The sequence below is a fragment of the Bubalus kerabau genome, chromosome 3 (assembly GCF_029407905.1).
Source record: "Bubalus kerabau isolate K-KA32 ecotype Philippines breed swamp buffalo chromosome 3, PCC_UOA_SB_1v2, whole genome shotgun sequence".
In the NCBI taxonomy this organism is placed as follows: domain Eukaryota; kingdom Metazoa; phylum Chordata; class Mammalia; order Artiodactyla; family Bovidae; genus Bubalus; species Bubalus kerabau.
In genome coordinates this window covers 128,110,751-128,128,225 of record NC_073626.1, presented here as the reverse complement: position 1 = coordinate 128,128,225, position 17,475 = coordinate 128,110,751, and the positions used below count along the sequence as shown (strand labels likewise).

The following is a 17,475-nucleotide window of genomic DNA, read 5'->3' as shown; positions in this document are numbered from 1 at the left end:
AGCCAGGAGTTCATTTTCTAAGTCTGTGAGTCTCTTTCTGTTTTATAAGTAAATTCATTTGTATCATTTCTTTTTATATTCCACCTATAAAGGATGTCATATGATATTTATCTTTCTCTGTCTGATTTACTTCACTCAGTATGACACTCTCTAGGTCCATCCATGTTGCTGCAAATTGCCTTATTTCATTCTTTTTAGTGACTGAGTAATAGTCCATTGTATACATATAATATACTACATCTTCTTTATCCATTCCTAAACAACTTGGAATGGATTTGAGGAAAATTATGCCTTAAGAAGAATTTCTTTAAGTGACTAAAACAAAGTTTAAAAAGCAAATAATAAAAGAATGAGTACCTGGATAAAACACTCATTTTGCAATAATGCAGCTTTTAAGTACATATTATTGACTGGCCATAGTCCATGCAGAGTTACAAGTCCACAGTTCAACAACACGTTGACAGTTCCTAAAGAAAACTACTTTAGGCCTTGCAGATGCTGCCACCCTGGAGTCTCTTGAGCTGTCCAGCCACGGTCAACCCCATCTTCTTCTTTGACATCGCTGTCGACAGCAAGCCCTTGGGCCACATCTCTTTCGAGCTGTTTGCAGATGAAGTTCCAAAGACAGAAGAAAACTTTCATGCTCAGAGCACTGGGGAGAAAGGATTTGGTTATAAAGGTTCCTGCTTTCACAGAATAATTCTGGGACTTATGTGCCAGGGTGGTGACTTCACATGCCATAATGGTACTGGTGGCAAGTCCATCTATGGCAAGAAATTTTATGATGAGAACTTCATCCTGAAGTATACAGGTCCTGGCACATTGTCCATGGTAAATGCTGGCCCCAACACAAACGGTTCCCAGTTTTTCATCTGCACTGCCAAGACTGAGTGGCTGGATGGCACGTATGTGGTCTTTGGCAAGGTGAAAGAGGGCATGGATATTGTAGAAGCCATGGAGTGCTTTGGATCCAGGAATGGCAAGAGCAGCAAGAGGATCACCATTTCTGACTGTGGAAAAATCTAATAAATTTGACTTGTGTTTTACTTAACCACCAGACCATTCCTTCTGTAGCCCAGGAGAGCACCCCTTACACCTATCTACTTGAAATATCCTATAATCTTTGTGCTCTTGTTACAGTTCTTTGGGTTCCATATTTTCCTATCCCCCTCCAAGTTTAGCTGGATTGCAAAGTTAAATTTATGATTATGAAATAAAAACAAAACAACAACAATAACAACAAAAAAGAAAACTACTTAAAAAAAAAAAAGGCATAACCCAGATGTTCCCTCATTTGACTTACTCCATCTAAGTTCAAATATGCAGAAGGGCTAAGGTATATCCAGAGTATTTTTTAATGAAACTCCCTCCTTTCGCTTCAAATCACTCCTACCTAGAATGCAAAAATAAGTCATTTGAAATACTCTTTAGTATTTCATGTTTTAGTGTATCTTTTAGTAAAAAAAAAAGAAAAAAATAGTAGCATCATCAGATATATCATGTGGCTGTTGTGACCCCATCATATACTGTGACCTTCACCTCAGTCGATTCATGAGAAAAAACATCAGATATACCCAAGCTGGGAGAAATTCCACAGAATACTTGGCTAGCACACAGTAATATTGCCAAGGTCGCGAAAAGCAAGTAAAAACTCAGAAACTGCCACAGTACCTGATCTTCATCCTAGAATAGCAAGAGGACATTGATGGAAAAACTGATGAAATCCAAATAAAGTCTAGAATTTAGTGAGCAGTGAGGAACCAATGTTGGTTACTTAGTTTTTGACAAGTGTAACATGTAATCAAAGATGACAGGGAAAGCTAGCAGTCACACATAAACAATAGCATTTATTCTACATTCATGTGGGTGTCTCTGCCATATCTAGATGTTTTACCTGCCAATGTCTGAAATTAAAATTTATTGAGCTATAAATTAGCATAAAATATCTTTTCCTAAACCAGCTAACCCTGAAGATGAGATTACATCCACAGATGCTAAGGTAAAATGAGTTCTCAGCACAGACATTATTTAATTAACAGCCAACACTGACATCTACTTAACACTCCTATGCGTTATCTCCATCGTTAAAGGCCAGCCCTCATTTACACAAATGTTCACATTCAGTTCCGATAATATTTATCTTGTCAAGCTATGAAAAATTGCTGAAATGTTATTTTGCATATCTTTGGGCATTTGAGCCTAAGAGAAAATATTCAAGCCCCTAGAATGGTCCATTTGCCAGACACCACTTTACCAGAGGGAAAGTAAAGTTAGCCAAATTCTCTGTTTCTCTCAACATTTTTTAAGCAAATAATTTCTTCTGAATCTTCCAATGTGGCACTCCGGTGTGCCACTTTTCAAGCTGCTAAAAAGCTAAAACACCTAAACAAGAGAAATTTAGTTAGAGGGAGAAAAAAAAATTGTTGCTTTCAAGATCAGAAGCCAGTAAACTACTTTCACATCAGAAGTTCAATTTAATCTGAAAGGAAAACAAATCCATCAATGTCCATTCAATGAGCTCACAGACCTAAGGGACACTCTGTTTCTTCCTAGTTGGATCTGTGTATTAGATGTTATTTGAGTTTTTCTGTCCCTGAAACACTTACTTTAAGATGTACCATGTAGCTAGATTTTGTGTTCTTTTTTTTAATCTGCATATGTCTACTTTTTTTTTTTTTCAAATGCTCCTTATATTTTGAACTGCAGGAAACATGTATTTAAAATGGGACAGAAGGAACATACCTCAACATAATAAAAGCTATATATGACAAACCCACAGCAAACATTATCCTCAATGGTGAAAAATTGAAAGCATTTCCTCTAAAGTCAGGAACAAGACAAGGGTGCCCACTTTCACCATTACTATTCAACATAGTTTTGGAAGTTTTGGCCACAGCAATCAGAGCAGAAAAAGAAATAAAAGGAATCCAAATTGGAAAAGAAGAAGTAAAGCTCTCACTGTTTGCAGATGACATGATCCTCTACATAGAAAACCCAAAAGACTCCACCAGAAAATTACTAGAACTAATCAATTACTATAGTAAAGTTGCAGGATATAAAATCAACACACAGAAATCACTTGCATTCCTATACACTAATAATGAGAAAACAGAAAGAGAAATTAAGGAAACAATTCCATTCACCATTGCAACGGAAAGAATAAAATACTTAGGAATATATCTACCTAAAGAAACTAAAGACCTATATATAGAAAACTATAAAACACTGGTGAAAGAAATCAAAGAGGACACTAACAGATGGAGAAATATCCCATGTTCATGGATTGGAAGAATCAATATAGTGAAAATGAGTATACTACCCAAAGCAATCTATAGATTCAATGCAATCCCTATCAAGCTACCAACGGTATTCTTCACAGAGCTAGAACAAATAATTTCACAATTTGTATGGAAATACAAAAAACCTCAAATATCCAAAGCTATCTTGAGAAAGAAGAATGGAACTGGAGGAATCAACCTACCTGACTTCAGGCTCTACTACAAAGCCACAGTTATCAAGACAGTATGGTACTGGCACAAAGACAGAAATATAGATCAATGGAACAAAATAGAAAGCTCAGAGATTAATCCACGCACATATGGACACCTTACCTTTGACAAAGGAGGCAAGAATATACAATGGATTAAAGACAATCTCTTTAACAAGTGGTGCTGGGAAAACTGGTCAACCACTTGTAAAAGAATGAAACTAGAACACTTTCTAACACCATACACAAAAATAAACTCAAAATGGATTAAAGATCTAAAAGTAAGACCAGAAACTATAAAACTCCTAGAGGAGAACATAGGCAAAACACTCTCTGACAGACATCACAGCAGGATCCTTTATGACCCACTTCCCAGAATATTGGAAATAAAAGCAAAAATAAACAAATGGGACCTAATTAACCTTAAAAGCTTCTGCACATCAAAGGAAACTATTAGCAAGGTGAAAAGACAGCCTTCAGAATGGGAGAAGATAATGGCAAATGAAGCAACTGACAAACAACTAATCTCAAAAACATACAAGCAACTCCTACAGCTCAACTCCAGAAAAATAAACGACCCAATCAAAAAATGGGCCAAAGAACTAAATAGACATTTCTCCAAAGAAGACATACAGATGGCTCACAAACACATGAAAAGATGCTCAACATCACTCATTATCAGAGAAATGCAAATCAAAACCACTATGAGGTACCATTTCACACCAGTCAGAATGGCTGTGATCCAAAAGTCTACAAGTAATAAATGCTGGAGAGGGTGTGGAGAAAAGGGAACCCTCTTACACTGTTGGTGGGAATGCAAACTAGTACAGCCACTATGGAGAACAGTGTGGAGATTCCTTCAAAAACTGGAAATAGACCTGCCTTATGATCCAGCAATCCCACTGCTGGGCATACACACTGAGAAAACCAGAAGGGAAAGAGACACGGGTACCCCAATGTTCATCGCAGCACTGTTTATAATAGCCAGGACATGGAAGCAACCTAGATGTCCATCAGCAGACGAATGGATAAGAAGGCTATGGTACATATACACAATGGAGTATTACTCAGCCATTAAAAAGAATACATTTGAATCAGTTCTAATGAGGTGGATGAAACTGGAGCCTATTATACAGAGTGAAGTAAGCCAGAAAGAAAAACAGCAATACAGTATACTAACGCATATATATATGGAATTTAGAAAGATGGTAACAATAACCCTGTGTATGAGACAGCAAAAGAGACACTGATGTATAGAACAGTCTTATGGACTCTGTGAGAGAGGGAGAGGGTGGGAAGATTTGGGAGAATGGCATTGAAACATGTAAAATATCATGTATGAAACAAGTTGCCAGTCCAGGTTCGATGCACGATACTGGATGCTTGGGGCTGGTGCACTGGGATGACCCAGAGGAATGGAATGGGGAGGGAAGAGGGAGGAGGGTTCAGGATGGGGAACACATGTATACCTGTGGCGGATTCATTTTGATATTTGGCAAAACTAATACAATTATGTAAAGTTTAAAAAATTAAATTAAATTAAAAAAATAAATAAAATGGGACAGTGATTGCTTGTTTAATTCAGTAGCATTTAGTAACAATGGGGAATCAGACCATCTCAAGTGGGCTCTAACAAGATTACCTGCTTCTGATTCAGTGGCCCTTCCCTTTCACTATGGGCCACTGGCACCTTGGCCACGAGGGCATCCCTCATCAATGCCCAGCCATCTTTGGGGAAAATAGTGTGGGGAACACATTTCAGTGAAAACTAATTTTAGTGATGCTTCACAAAAGACCAAACTTAACAGCTAAACTTGAATATAACTATTTCCATTAAAGATATAAGACTACTTACGAACATAGCTTGGAAACTTCCATTTGATGAAGGAATCCAGGCAAATCCTCAGAGGAGCACTAAATGCTTAACTGTCCCTTATTCCAAAGAAAGGAAACAACTTCCACATGGCAAACACCAGCTCTTCCTAGGAACCACACATTAATGGCACTTTTAGCTCCATTTTATAGACGAATAAACTGAGGTTCACAGAGTTTTAGTAACTTCACCAAGGTCTCACAGACAGTAGAAAAAGGAGCCAGGATTTGAATTCAGGCATGCCATGCACTCAATATGCCAGCAAATTTGGAAAACTCAGCAGTGGCCATAGGACTGGAAAAGGTCACTTTTCATTGCAATACCAAAGAAAGGCAATGCCAAAGAATGTTCGAACTACTACACAATTGCACTCATCTCACATGCTAGCAAAGTAATGCTCAAAATTCTCCAAGCCAGGCTTCAATGGTATGTGAACCAAGAACTTTCAGATATTCAAGCTGGATTTAGAAAAGTCAGAGGAACCAGGGATCAAATTGTCAACATCCACTGGATCATCAAAAAAGCAAGAGAATTCCAGAAAAACATCTACATATGCTTTATTGACTATGCCAATGCCTTTGTGTGGATCACAACAAACTGTGAAAAATTCTTCAAGAGATGGGAATACCAGACCACCTTACCTGCCTCTTGAGAAATTTGTATGCAGATCAAGAAGCAACAGTTAGAATTGGACATGGGACAAGAGACTGGTTCTAAATTAGGAAAGGAGTATGTCAAGGCTGTATATTGTCACCCTGCTTATTTAACTTATATGCAGAGTACATCATGAGAAACACTGGGCTGGATGAAGCACAAGCTGGAATCAAGGTTGCCAGGAGAAATATCAATAACCTCAGATAAACAGATGAGGCCACTCTTATGGCAGAAAGCAAAGTGGAACTAGAGCATCTTGATGAATATGAAAGAAGACAGTGAAAAAGCTGTCTTAAAACTCAACATTCAGAAATATCGAGTCATCTGGTCAACAGATGGCATCTGGTCCCATAACTTTATGGCAAATAGATGGGGAAACAATGGAAACAGTGAGAGACTTGATCTATTTGGGCTGCAAAATCATTGCAGATGGTGACTGAAGCCATGAAATTAAAAGATGCTTGCTCCTTGGAAGAAAAGCTATGACCAACCTAGAAAGCATATTTAAAAGCAGAGACATAATTTTGCCAACAAAGGTCCATCTAGTCAAAGCTATGTTTTTCCAGTAGTGATGGATGGTTGTGAGAGTTGGACCATAAAGAAAGCTGAGTGCCAAAGAATTGATGCTTTTGAACTGTGGTGCTGGATATGACTCTTGAGAATCTCTTGGACTCAAGGAGATCAAACCAATCAATCCTAAAGGAAATCAGTCCTGAATATTCATTGGAAGGACTGATGCTGAAGCTGAAGCTCCAATACTTTGGCCACCTCATGCAAGGAACTGACTAATTGGAAAAGACCCTGATGCTGGGAAGGATTGAAGGTGGGAGGAGATGGGGACGATGGAGGATGAGATGGTTGGATGGCATCACCAACTCAGTGGGCATGAATTTGAGTAAACTCCAGGAGTTGGCGATGGACAGAGAAGCCTGGCGTGCTGCATTCCATGGGGTCGCAAAGTGTCAGACATGACTGAGTGACTGAACTGAACTGATGCCATGCTCCAGGCTTCCCTGTGGCTCAGCTAGTAAAGAATTCACCTGCAATGTAGGAGACCCAGATTCTGTCCCTGGGTTGGGAAGATCCCCTTGAAGAAGGGAATGACTACCCACTCTAGTGTTCTTGCCTGGAGAATTCCATGGACAGAGGAGCCTGACAGGCTACTGTCCATGGGGTCGCAGAGTCAGACACAACTGAGTTACTAGCATACACTAATGCACACACACATGCCATATTCTAAGGCCCTGGGTTTAATTCCCTGGACATACTGAATGAACATCACTAACAGTGTCAGTCCCAATATTTATACCAGCAACAGCACTTATACCAGTATAAAGAAAAGTGAAGAAGTGTGAGCCTGATTTCCAAGTACAAGCCATCCAAGCGTATGAAGGGTTTTGTTTTTGTTGCTTCCTTGTTGCTTTTGTGATTATGTTCCTCTAGGAAGAACATAGATGTGCCATGGAGTGGGGACTCTGCAGTCAGGCAAGCCTTCACCAGACCTTGGCTCATGCCTGTGGCCAGAATAGCCTTGAGCCAGTGACCTAACCTCCCCAAATTTCACTTTTGTCATTTGCCAACTGATGATAATAACTCTGGCTATTCCTAGTGTTTGGGGCTTCTCAGTGGCACTAGTGGTAAAGAACCCATTTGCCAAGACAGGAGACATAAGAGACAGGGGTTTGATCTTTGGGTTGGGAAGATCCCCTGGAGGATGGTATGGCAACCCACTCCAGTATTCTTGCCTGGAGAATCCTATGGACAGAGAAGCCTGGTGGGCTACAGTCCTAGTGCGCAAAGAACTGGACACGAGTGAAGCAACTGAGCACGCACACATGCACGCATAGTGTTTGCAGGAGTCAACTGAAATAATGCCCCAAGTGCTCCTTGAACATTGATTGCCAAGAGTTTAGGAGGTGCTCTTGAATGTCACCTCAATTTTGCATGTTGAACTATGTCCCTTCTACCTATATAATAGGTTAAGACTGAAAGCTTAGACAGACTTTTAGAGTTCAGAAACCCTAAAGAATCAGTTACTATGGCTGACAAAGTCTTCTTAAGAAGCCCCAGCAAACCCACTTAATTCTCAATAGAGGATCTCATATTAACTCTGTGTCTCCTTTATCCTTTCAGGAATTAGTAGGAGCTGAAAAACACAAATGCAAAATTAAGACAAACTAATGCACTGTGACTCAAGTTTATGTAGAATGTCAACGAGGGAGCCAGAGTGCGAGGAGACCTCCTTCTGCTTTGCAAGACAGCTGTGGCTCACCTTTTCCTCTATTAAAAGCCAGACCCTGTGGCTTTCCTGCAAGATTAATAGAACCTCAGTGAATCTCTGATGGAGCTGACTTTTAGAATCCTTCAGCAGGCACTGTGCCTCAGATACACGATGCTCATTTCCTTCCCTGCTGACATGTTTATTTCAGTAGACAGCCAAGTGGGTGGAGGGCCTGGCTAAGAGTATCTGGGACCCCATCTCCTCAACTCTCTTCCCATGACTTTTCACAGAGATCCAGAACATTTGTCAAAACAGCTCCTTAGTTTTTGGCTAGTACATTGTAGCAAATCTTGTGAATAAGGTAAGAATCCATATTGTTGTGAGTAACCTTCAGGTGGCCCCAGTGGTCCTCACATCCTGGAATTTACGTCCCCATCTTCTCCCCTTCCTTTGATTGTGCACTAGGCTTGCTGACTTGCTGTTAATTAATAAAATACAGCATAAGTTATAGGATGTCAATCTAGGTCCAGGTTACAAAAAGACTATGGCTTAGGCTAGGGACACCCTCTGTTTCTCTTGCTGGCTCTGATAGAAGCCAGCTGCCATGTGTGAGCTGCCCTTGGAGAAGCTCACATGGCAAGGAACGGACAGGGTCTCTGGCCAATGGTCATCAGAGAACTGAGGCCCTCAGTCCAGAAGCACAGGAGGAACTGAATCCTTCCAACACTATGTGAGTAAGCTTGGAAGTAGATCCTTCACAGGTCCAGCCTCCAAAGAGACCACAGTGCCTGCTGGCACCTTGATGCATGCAATCTTGTGAAGGATTTAGGTTCAGGGGCAAAGAGATAGTCCATGCCCAGATTCTCAACCCACAGAAACTGTGAGATATAAATAGTTGTCATTTATTATGAAAAACTTGAACTTGCACAGTGTTGTATGGCAAACATAACTCAATTTTCAAAAATTAAAGCATTAAAAACAGCATTCAGACTCCTTGATCATCTGCCCCTTGTCTGCTTCTCTATACTGAACTACTCATATCTCCTGACCATCACATGCCATGTCATACCTCTCTATAGGAGCAAACAGGTCCCTTGCCCCTGAGTGTCTCCTTGTCCAACAAACTCAGCCACCTGTCCAGCTTCCATTAGGATCCAATGAATGCCTTATTCAATCCTCAGATGTTTGCTGATCTATGTCACTGTTACCATTTCATCCTTGAGTTATCACTACACCTCACTCAACATATCTTTATTTTTTTCACAAATTACTGCCTCCCTCACTAAAATACGAAATATAAAACCTTTTAAATTCTACAGTTTAATTTCATTTTCCCAGAATATAACACAGCTTCAAGTATACAGTAGAGACAAAATAAATACATGAATGGATACAACCTGACCCTTTTGTCTAACTATATATTACAATCTATTTGAGGCCATCGGCCACCTCGCAAACTGTTTTTCTTTTCATTGTATCATACCATGCTACACACAGAGAGGTAGCTGAAGAAACATTTTTGACTGTTTTGAAACTCACAGAACAATATTGATTCATTAAAGGTTAACTGGTTGCAGGATCTTATTTGAATTCTTTTCATTCACTGTAGGGGTATAAATGAGTCGTTCTTCCCAACTCTTACTATCCACTTAAATTCTTGGTAATCTGTAGATTTTACAAAGCGTTTTATGCTGTATTTTAATTGTCTTCAATCATTGTGAATTAAATGTTTCTTTTTTTTTCTTTCAGTAAAATAATTCAAAATCCAGATGTACTTAGTTTATAGTAATGACTCTGAGTATTGTCAGCAAACATAAATGTTCCTTGGATAAGGGAATTTGTGGGGTTGTGGTTTTGATACTGCTATGTAAGATATATCACAAAGAAGCCTGTAGTTCATCAGCAGAGAATCAATTCCAAAGGAATTAGAGCAAAGATGGCTTGCTAAAGTGTGCTTTTACTTCCACATCCCAGACGGGGCCGTCCCAAATCTTACCTGCTCCTTCATGTACCCATCACACTGATCTATTTAACTGACCCATTCTCCCAGAATCTATGCTTTTTAAAGTGGTCTTCAGTCTAGTAACAACTCATTACCCAGGAATTTGCTTTAAATGCCACTTATTGAGCCCTACCCCAGACCTAGTGAATCAACAACTCTTGGACTGGGGCCAGTGAACTTGTGTTTTACCAAGCACTCCAGGTGATTCTGAGGTGCCCCAGCATTTGAAAATTATAGCTATAGAGCATAAGTCTTCTGAGGGCAGTGTTCATGAATTATTTAAGTTGATATTTCTAGTGTCCAGTGTTTGACCTAAAGTAAGCACTCCAACTACAAGGAGATCTAACCAGTCCATTCTAAAGGAATCAGTTCATTGGAAGGACTGATGCTGAAGCTGAAACCCCAATACTCTGGCCACTTCATGAGAAGAGTTGACTCACTGGAAAAGACTCTGATGATGGGAGGGATTGGGGGCAGGAGGAGAGGGGAACGACAGAGGATGAGATGGCTGGATGGCATCACTGACTCAATGGACATGAGTTTGAGTGAACTCTGGGAGTTGGTGATGGGAGGCCTCTGGGAGGCCTGGCGTGCTGTGATTCATGGGGTCGCAAAGAGTCGGACACAACTGAGCGACTGAACTGAACTGAAGCACTCCGTAAATGTTTGTGAAAGAATGACTGGACATATGAGTTACTTTTGAATCTTCTGAATTGTTCTATGGAGTTTTTCTGGGTCATTATGGGAAGATGGGATTACGAACTGTCAGAATCCACATAACCAAAAAAAAAAATGTCCAGAAAGGAGTGATGATTGACAAACTCATGCTACTCACCTTTCAAGTCTTACTTCAAGCCATACCTGCTTTACAGATCTTTCTAACTCTACCAAGCAAGCTTATGCTTCTTATCCTATGGTCTCCTTGTATGTGTCTGTTTCTTATTGTACTTTTACCCTCAACAGCTAGCACATTGCTTAGAACACAGCTAAGGCAAAACAAATATTTTTTCATCAAAAAGCACTTATGACATATCCACGTTTTCACTGAATTAAATCATGTTGAAAATGTTAGCAAAACTATTCCTGTCAAAGTTGAGGCCTAGGATGAGCCACGTCTTAGAAATAATAATAATAATATGTTATATTATTCCATATGCCAAAGCCTTTGACTGTGTGGATCACAACAAACTGTGGAAAATTCTTAAAGAGATAGGAATACACGACCACCTGCCTGCCTCCTGAGTAATCTGTATGCAGGTCAGGAAGCAACAGTTAGAACTGGACATAGAATAACAGACTGGTTCCAAATTGGGAAAGGAGTACGTCAAGGTGGTATATTGTCACCCTGCTTATTTAACTTATATGAGGAGTACATCATGACAAATGCTGGACTGGATGAAGCACAAGCTGCAATCAAGATTGCTGGGAGAAATATCAATAACCTCAGATATGCAGATGACACCACCCTTATGGCAGAAAGTGAAGAAGAACTAAAGAGCCTCTTGATGAAATTGAAAGAGGAGAGTGAAGAAGTTGGCTTAAAGCTCAACATTCAGAAAACGAAGATCATGGCATCTGGTCCCATCACTTCATGGCAAATAGATGGTGAAACAGTGGAAACAGTGTCAGAGTTTATTTTGGGGGGCTCCAAAATCCCTTCAGATGGTGATTGCAGCCATGACATTAAAAGACACTTACTCATTTTGATATATGACAAAATTAATACAATACTGTAAAGTTAAAAAAAAAATGACACTTACTCCCTTATTTTTTGGGGCTCCCAAATCACTGCAGATGGTGACTGCAGCCATGAAATTAAAAGATGCTTGTTCCTTGCAAGAAAAGCTATGACTAACCTAGACAGCATATTAAAAAACAGAGACATTACTTTGCCAACAAAGGTCCATCTATCTAGTCAGCTGTGGTTTTTCCAGTAGTGATGTATGGATGTGAGAGTTGGACTGTGAAGAAAGCTGAGCACCAAAGAATTGATGCTTTTGAACTGTGGTATTGGAGAAGACTCTTGAGAGTCCCTTGGTCTGCAAGGAGATCCAACCAGTCCATCCTAAAGGAAATCAGTTCTGAATATTCATTGGAAGGACTGATGCTAAAGCTGAAACTCCAATACTTTGGCCACCTGATTGAAAGAACTGACTCATTGGTAAAGACCGTGATGCTGGGAAAGATTGAAGGCAGGAGAAGAAGGGGATGACAGAGGATGAGATGGTTGGATAGAATTACCGACTCAATGGACATGAGTTTGAGCAAGTTCTGGAAGTTGGTGATGGACAGGAAAGCCTGGCATGCTGCAGTCCATGGGATTGCAAAGAGTTGGACATGACTGAGTAGTTGAACTGAACTGAACTGATTCCATAGAAGGGCAGGGTAATCCACTTCAGTATTCTTACCTGGGAAATCCCAAGGACAGTGGAGCCTGGCAGACTATGGTCCATACGTTCGCAAAGAGTCAGACAGGACTGAAGCTGCCTAGCATGCACATTATTCCCTAACAGATCAGAGCAGAGTCCTAGAGCTAGGTTTTCTCTACTATCTTCATTCCTCCCTTAATATTTTTTTCCCCTCTCTCTACTCAGTCTTGACCAGGGCATGTCTCTAGTTCCATTTCTTTCAAGATCTTGCTCAAATTTGTTATCAAAGATGCTGACTCAGAATCCACCCACAATGCAGGAGACCTGGGTTCTATCCCTGGGTTGGGAAGATCCCCTGGAGAAAGGAATGACTACCCACTCCAGTATTCTTGCCTGGAGAATTCCATGGACAGAGGAGCCTGGCAGGCTACAGTCCATGGGGTCTCAAAGAGTCAGACATAACTGAGTGACTTTCTTTTCAATGTGATATCTGATTAAGTTTTACCTTTTCCTGATACTATAACTTTTAAAAGTTAAAATTTTAAGGAATAAAAGATCTTCAACAAGAAATTAATAAAATCACTATTTCTTTCATTAATAAATATTTCTTTTATTAGCAAAAAGTTTAAGTTTATTGAGTACCTAGTATCAGGTGTTATTTTAGGTGCTTGGAATAGATTATTAAACAGACACACAAAGACACCCTCCCCTTAAGGGGCTTGGGTCCAATGGAGGAGAGGGCAGAAAAGAGAAAGGGAGAGACCATAAACAACAAATACACAGACCAATATGTAACGAAGTAGAAGATAGGTTCTATGAAAAAAGATGCAGCAGCATGAATGGGATAATTCTGCTGAGCTGATGGCCAGTTAGTTGATTTACAGGTCAGGACTGAAGATTGTGCCCAGAGGGTTCTCACAACCTATTATTTTATATTTTCTATGTTCACCTCTTATATTATTCCATCAAGTCTCAGGGCTTCAAATATAATTTATATGCAAATGACTCCAAAATTTATACTCCAGTCTAGAGCTCCTCCATGGATTCCTGAAATATACATCCATCTGCCTCTGGGCATCTCGATTCGGATACCTAATAGGCACTTCCAATTCAATTTTCCAAAACCCTGTCTGCTCTTCCCCTACCCCAATGCTTTTCCCACACACAAGCTTGTCCTCATAAAGTGGCTGCTATCTCACCTGTCCCCTTCCACTTGCTCAGGCAAAACGATTGGGATCTTCATTAACTCCTCCCTGCCTCTGCATGTGTATGTGCTAAGTCACTTCAGTCGTGTCTGACTCTTTGCAAGCCTATGCACTGTAGCCCACCAAGCTTCTCTGTCCATGGGATTCACCAGGAAAGAACACTGGAGTGGGTTGTCATGCCCTCCTCCAGGGGATGGCATGGGGATCAAACCCACATCTCTGATGTCTCCTGCATTGGCAGGTGGGTTTTTTACTACTAGCCCCACCTGGGAAGCTCCCCTTCCTGGCTCTAATACCCCCTCATCTGTTCTGACAAATCCTATCATCTGTACCTTGAAAAGTTCATCCAGAATCCAGCTCCTCATCACTATCCTGTGATTCAAGTCACTAATCATTCTTGCTTGGATTATCACCACTTCTCTTGAGAATAGTTTACTTTTGTTCTTAACATCAGGCTTCCCTGGTGGCTCAGATGTTAAACAGTCTGCCTGCAATGAGGGATACCAGGGTTCAATCCCTGGATCTGGAAGATCCCCTGGAGAAGGAAATGGCAACCCACTCCAGTATTCTTGCCTGGGAAATCCCACAGACAGAGGAACCTGGCAGACTACAGTCCATGGGGTTGCAAAGAGTCAGACAAGGCTGAGCGACTTCACTTTAAACTTTTTATTCTTAACATATCTGCTAATGACACAGCAACAAAAGAGATGTAGTTACTGGTAACTCAGGCCACACCCCTCCTCTGATCAAATCCCTCCACTGCTTTCAGAGCCTTCACCCCACTTTATTGACTTCTCACACTTCAAACAACTATCCACCTACTCTTTATCACCTCAGGACCAGGTACCAGCCAACTAGGGGTAGCTTCCAGCCCCCGGCCCACTGAAATTATCCGAACTAGCCAGTCTAAGCCTGCTTATCCTGCCTTGTCAGCTCCTTCATTTGGAAACCATAACAAAGGCTCTTGCCCACGTTTTCTTCTCACTCCTTCTGCCCCCTGACCCACCCTGTTTTTTCCTGCATGGAGTAATGTGGTGTACCTCTCCTGGTGTACCCCTCCTCTTTTCAAGGGTAAAGATAGTTGGCCTATCCACAGCTGAATAGTAATAAAATGATCACTAACACATTCTGTCTTAGCAGGAAGGTCAAAATAAAAGAAAGCATATCTCAAGTATTCACCTGGAGAAGATGCTTGAGAGTCCCTTGGACAGCAAGGTGATCAAATCAGTCAACCCCAAAGGATATCAACCCTGAATATTCATTGGAAGGACTGATGCTGAATCTGAAGTTCCAATACTTTGGCCACCTGATGCAAAAAACCCATTCATTGGAAAAGACCCTGATGCTAGGAAAGATTGAGGGCAGAAGGAGAAGGGGACAACAGAGGATGAGATGGTTGAAAAGTATCACTGTCTCAGTGGACACAAATTTGTAAAAATTCCAGGAGATGGTGAAGGACAGGGGAGCCTAGGGTGCTGTAGTCCATGGGGTAGCAAAGAGTCGGACACTACTTAGCAACTGAACAACAACAGTACTATTCTGAATATGGGGAGACTCAGGTGGCTCATCATTGGGAAAGTTTTGACATATGCAAAATAGCGAGTGCATACTTTAGAATATCATGAACATATGTGAGAAGGGGAAAAAATTGCACTTAGCAAACACCTAGGGCACATGGCCATATACTGCACTAGAAGTTTTCCATTATGTTAATTAATCCCCATAAAAAACCCTGAGAAGCAAGTGTTATTATTGCCATGTTACAGAAACTGAAACCAAGAATCAAAGATTTTAGGTAACTTGCTCAAGTTCTTAGAGATAGGCAGAGGTCTATCTGTTTTTGACATCTGTGTTTCCTCTTTCACTTCACTGAGGTCTAGAGATATGACTGAACAAGAGGCTGACTTGTTGTTGCTGTTGTTGTTCAGTCGCTAAGTTGTGTCCAACCCTTCGCAACCTTATGGACTGTAGCATACCAGGCGCCCCTGTCCTTCACTATCTTCCAAAATTTGCTCAGATTCATGTCCACTGAGTTGGTGATGCTGTCTCACCATCTCATCCTCTGCAGCCCCCTTCTCCTTTTGCTTTCAGTCTTTCCCAGCAAGAGGCTGACTGGGCCCATCTAAGTTTTGCTCTCTTCTGATTTTCTTTGTTTCTTAAAATGACTTCTTATCCATTCTTTCCCTCTGTGTTTACTTAGATTCTTAGAATCTCAAAAAAATCAAAAACTTCTCTTTGCCTCTCAGTTATTTCTGATTAAACACCTTGTCATTGCCTTTCTCGGAGAAGGCAGTGGCACCCCACTCCAGTACTCTTGCCTGGAAAATCCCACGGACAGAGGAGCCTGGTGGGCTGCAGTCCATGGGGTCGCTAAGAGTCGGACACGACTAAGCAACTTCCCTTTCACTTTTCACTTTCATGCACTGGAGAAGGAAATGGCAACCCACTCCAGTGTTCTTGCCTGGAGAATCCCAGGGACGGGGGAGCCTGGTGGGCTGCCGTCTATGGAGTCGCAAAGAGTCGGACACGACTGAAGCAACTTAGCAGTAGCAGCAGCATTGCCTTTCTCTTCTTGAACAGATCTAAGCTCATATACCACATTGTTTAATTGACAGACTCAGTTAGGTTGGGAACTGTCTTAAAAGGAAATTTCTTTTGACAAATTACATTTGAGTGATTGATTGGTTCCTCACCTAGAGTTGCTGCTACCACCCTCCTTTCTGACTTAGATAAAACTAAGTGGTTTAAAACAAATTAAACCACTTCTTGTGGTCAGCCTCCTTATCAGCAGGCTGCAAAACTACTTTCATTTGTAAGCATTGCCCTGCCCTATTTGAAAATGTAAATTTATTTAGCAGGCAAATGGACCTTCCAGAGTCAGGCAAATTCATAGGGACATAAATACAACAAAGCTTGCAGTACAAGAAAACAGAAAGAATTTGGACTTTCAGATAATCCCCCGACTTTCTAATAATCCCCATATATTAGTCATTTGATGCATTTGGCTTTGTTACAATGGTATTGCTACATTTCAATTAGAGTATGACCATAGACAATATTACCACCATTTAGCCTTTCTTTTCTCATCTCCTAAATAAGTATAATCGGAGAGGCAATGGCACCCCACCCCAGTACTCTTGCCTGGAAAATCCCATGGACGAAGGAGCCTGGTAGGCTGCAGTCCATGGGGTTTCGAAGAGTTGGACACGACTGAGCAACTTCACTTTCACTTTTCACTTTCATGCTTTGGAGAAGGAAATAGCACCCCACTCCAATGTTCTTGCCTGGAGAATCCCAGGGATGGGGGAGGCTGGTGGGCTGCCGTCTATGGGGTCGCACAGAGTCGGACACGACTGAAGCGACTTAGCAGCAGCAGCAGCAGCAAGTAAGTATAATTATCTCCTGAGTTCTTGCTGGGAATGCATAGGATACCATAAAGCACTCAACACTGTAGCTGTCTAGAGTGGGCTTCCACAGCTATCAGTAGAATGGACCATGGAACTGGACCACTGTGTAACCTATGTACCACTCTTAATTATGTAACCTTGGCAAGTTTCTTAACTTCTCTGTGCTTTTTCTTCAATTTCCCCATAAGTAAAATAGGGGTGGGGGGAAAATAGAGTAATCTTATTGGTTTGTTATTATGATAAGAAGAGTTAATGCA

General features: G+C 41.0%; 1 protein-coding gene across 1 annotated transcript; it reads left to right on the top strand.

Annotated features, from left to right (window-relative positions):
• The first annotated feature begins 495 nt into the window (after positions 1 to 495).
• On the top strand, positions 496 to 1,026 carry LOC129647301 (peptidyl-prolyl cis-trans isomerase A-like). The gene has a single exon (XM_055574447.1). The coding sequence runs from the start codon at positions 496 to 498 to the stop codon at positions 1,024 to 1,026; it is 531 nt and encodes a 176-aa protein (XP_055430422.1).
• Positions 1,027 to 17,475: the final 16,449 nt, after the last annotated feature.